The sequence below is a fragment of the Rhagoletis pomonella genome, unplaced genomic scaffold (assembly GCF_013731165.1).
Source record: "Rhagoletis pomonella isolate Grant_MI unplaced genomic scaffold, Rhpom_1.0 Rhpom_scaffold_00006, whole genome shotgun sequence".
NCBI lineage: Eukaryota > Metazoa > Arthropoda > Insecta > Diptera > Tephritidae > Rhagoletis > Rhagoletis pomonella.
The window spans coordinates 38,872,429-38,875,309 of NW_023458560.1; the positions used below are offsets into that span (position 1 = coordinate 38,872,429).

Consider the following 2,881-nt stretch of genomic DNA (forward strand, 5'->3'; position numbering starts at 1 on the left):
ATTCATCTGAACCATTTCTGAGTGGTGAGAGGTCTCCCATGGTGTCATTTTCCATTTCTTTAAATTAAATTAAATTCTCCCTGTACCGCTAAAAAGTTTATAGCTTCGAAACATAAAACCTTATTGCACATCTATGTAGAATCCCAGTTTTTTAATGTGACTTCTAATTTTGGAAATTCGAAATAACAGTGCAAATGTGATGACCTTAAAAAAATAGATGGCAACCCTAATTAAAAATATTATCAGCCTAAAGTTTTCTTAATACTCTTTCGCTTGACACTAATACTTCGATATTTCATTTGTGTAGGTTGTGTATAAGTAAAATACATTCGACTTTTCCAACAGGTGCCAACCCCTTTAAAAGTATTTTCAAACTAAAATCTTGTTAACGTCTGACATTGTTATACATATTTCAATTAACTGATGAACTCAGTTGAATTTGATTTTTCAAGCACATGGCAACTCTGCTAAATACAGTTTAGAAATAAATTATTTTCAAACCTATTTTGATTGAAACCCATCTTTTGAAAATCCATTGAACTTATTAAATAATTTCAAATTGAATTTTTTCAACAGGCGGCAGCTCTCTTTTGACACTCTAAAAAATTCTAAGTGATGAATGTAAAGATTTCTTCGAACTAAAATTTCCTAAAACTTTTTTCCGTCTGACATTGTTTTAAGTATTTCAAGTAACTGATGAATTAAGTTGCATTTTTTTAACTCGTTTTTTAACCCTCCTAAATATAGTTATGAAATAAAGGATTTTAAACCCATTTATTAAATAATTTTAATTTAACCTTTTAAACTGTGTGGCCCCCACACAAAATATTTCAAATTGTCAAACTAAATATTTCTTAAAACTTTTTTATTTGACATGCATTTTTAATATTTTATATAACTTGGGTATAAAATAATTTAATTCGACTTCTCCAGTAGGTGGCAACCCTCTTCAAAATGTTTGCAAACTGCTACTTTCTTAAACCTCTATTGCCTTACACCCACATATAGTGATACCTTATTCACTTACGAAATTCCCTTAATTAAAATTGAATTACATTTTTGAAGCATGTGGCAACCCTCCTACACGTCGTTAAGATATAAAGCCTTTTCAAACCCATTTCCACCAATACGAATATTGTAACAATTGATTTAACTTTGTAAATAAGTTGAGCTTAACTTCTTAACAGGTGGCAACTCTTTTCGAAAAAGTAAAACCTTAAGCCCTTTAATTTGACTCCTGAAAAGAGACAAAAAATCCCTTCGCGTATTATATATATAGATTCGTTGCTACTGATTAATTGGATTACAGAAGCCAGCTTAACCTGGTTCTAAATACTTTTAGAAGATATGCAAATTTGTATCACAATCTACTCTCAATTTATACATGCATATTAAAGATATGCGACTGCATTTTTTTTATCAGCATTTCATTATAAAAAGAATTTCAATTCAAATAGCAAACTTTTCAACTCACCTCCACATCGTATTCTCCCGGCCGCTTACACCGCCAACCATCGCGTCCAATGCAATCCGAATAGTGTGCGATCAGTACGAAATCCACAATCACCCACACCAGCGAGGTGAGCAACACAATGCGGCAGGTATTCGAGCGCATGCGACCGCGCAGTTTACGCGTGAAATTCATTGTGGACATAATGGAAATATATTTTCGTTTTGTTTGCGGAGTACGTGGCGGTGGTAATGTTGGGTGGTGTGGTATGGTGTGGTGTGGTGTGGCCTGACGTGGTCTGCGCGCTGGTTAATTATTTTATTGCTATTTCGTTTTCGTTTTGAAGTGCATTTACACTTTTAGAAAATTAATTTAAACTTTAAAAGCACCAAGTATAAAAACCAAAAACTAAAAGGCTGTTGGGAGAGAAAACATAAAACATGTGCACACAATTATTTCAGCAACAAAATTAAAGCAAATATTTCAATTATTAAAAGTTCAGCTTTTGTTATCGCTAATGTCACGCGTTGGCGGCATTCAACTTGACGAAGTACGAGTACAGGTAAAAGTGTTTTTGAATTGTGTTGGCAGTTGTGGCATGCTTTCCGGTGGCGTTGTTATTTTTTTTTTATGGTGTGAGTGAGTGTTCGCTCGATGGGCGTTTGTTGATTGTCGACGTTCGTTTCGAGACGCTTGATTTGTTAACTGGAAACAAAAACTGTTAACTTTATCAGGGCGCGGCTGGTGTATGATTTAGATATGCAGAATTCTTCCGGTTTGAGATAAGTTGGCTGAGGAGTTTTTGTTGTTTTTGCTTTTTGTTTTCGAAAACTAAATAAAATTTTGTTTGGCTGTCATTTGCTTTTCTAAGCGTTTATCTGCCTAACACTGTGGTTCACGATCCACAACAGCGCTAGAGGCATTTTGGCTGTGAAAGTGAACGTTTATTTTCGGTTTTGTGGGTGATCATCGCTTTCCTACAAATGTTAATTAATTTATTGCTTTTATGCTCGAAACTAAGTTGTTGTATGGTTTTGGGTTGCTTTGGCTTTTGCTTTCAACACTTCGTATGTAGTATGTACATATACATACTTACATTAAGCTTGGGAATTTTCGTTTGCGTGGCTGTTTTAGCAATGAATGCGTTAACGCTGATCGATCGGCGGAACGGTTCGTTCGCAGTTTTAGAGTTCGCGTGGTTTTGAACTAATTTACATATCGAAATGCCTCAATTTGTTTATCGACTGTTTAAATTTGATTAATCTTAACATTTTTGTTAAAATTTTTAATTTTTTTATTTATATTTTTTTGTTTTTAATTTATATTTTTTTATTTTTAATTTTTAAGTTAAAAAAAAAATATTTTTTAATTTTTAATATTTTTCGTTTTTAAAGTTTTCTTTTTAACTTCTAATTTTAATTTTTTTTTATT

The 2,881-nt window shown here is 32.7% G+C and overlaps 2 protein-coding genes across 6 annotated transcripts in view; one reads left to right on the forward strand and one right to left on the reverse strand.

Moving 5' to 3' along the window:
* Positions 1-2,739, reverse strand: part of LOC118740731 (polypeptide N-acetylgalactosaminyltransferase 5-like) — a 42,792-nt gene extending 40,053 nt beyond the window's left edge. For 2 of the 3 annotated variants that reach the window (XM_036472388.1, XM_036472386.1), the window contains exon 1: positions 1,475-2,739. In XM_036472388.1, the coding sequence (XP_036328281.1) occupies positions 1,475-1,654 (180 nt within the window). In that variant the 5' untranslated portion in view covers positions 1,655-2,739. The remainder of the gene's footprint in view (positions 1-1,474) is intronic. The other variant, XM_036472387.1, reaches the window with a different exon arrangement.
* The window catches only part of LOC118740730, a 226,132-nt gene that overhangs the window by 166,749 nt on the left and 56,502 nt on the right, over positions 1-2,881 (forward strand). The gene's annotated exons all lie outside the window — the stretch shown is intronic.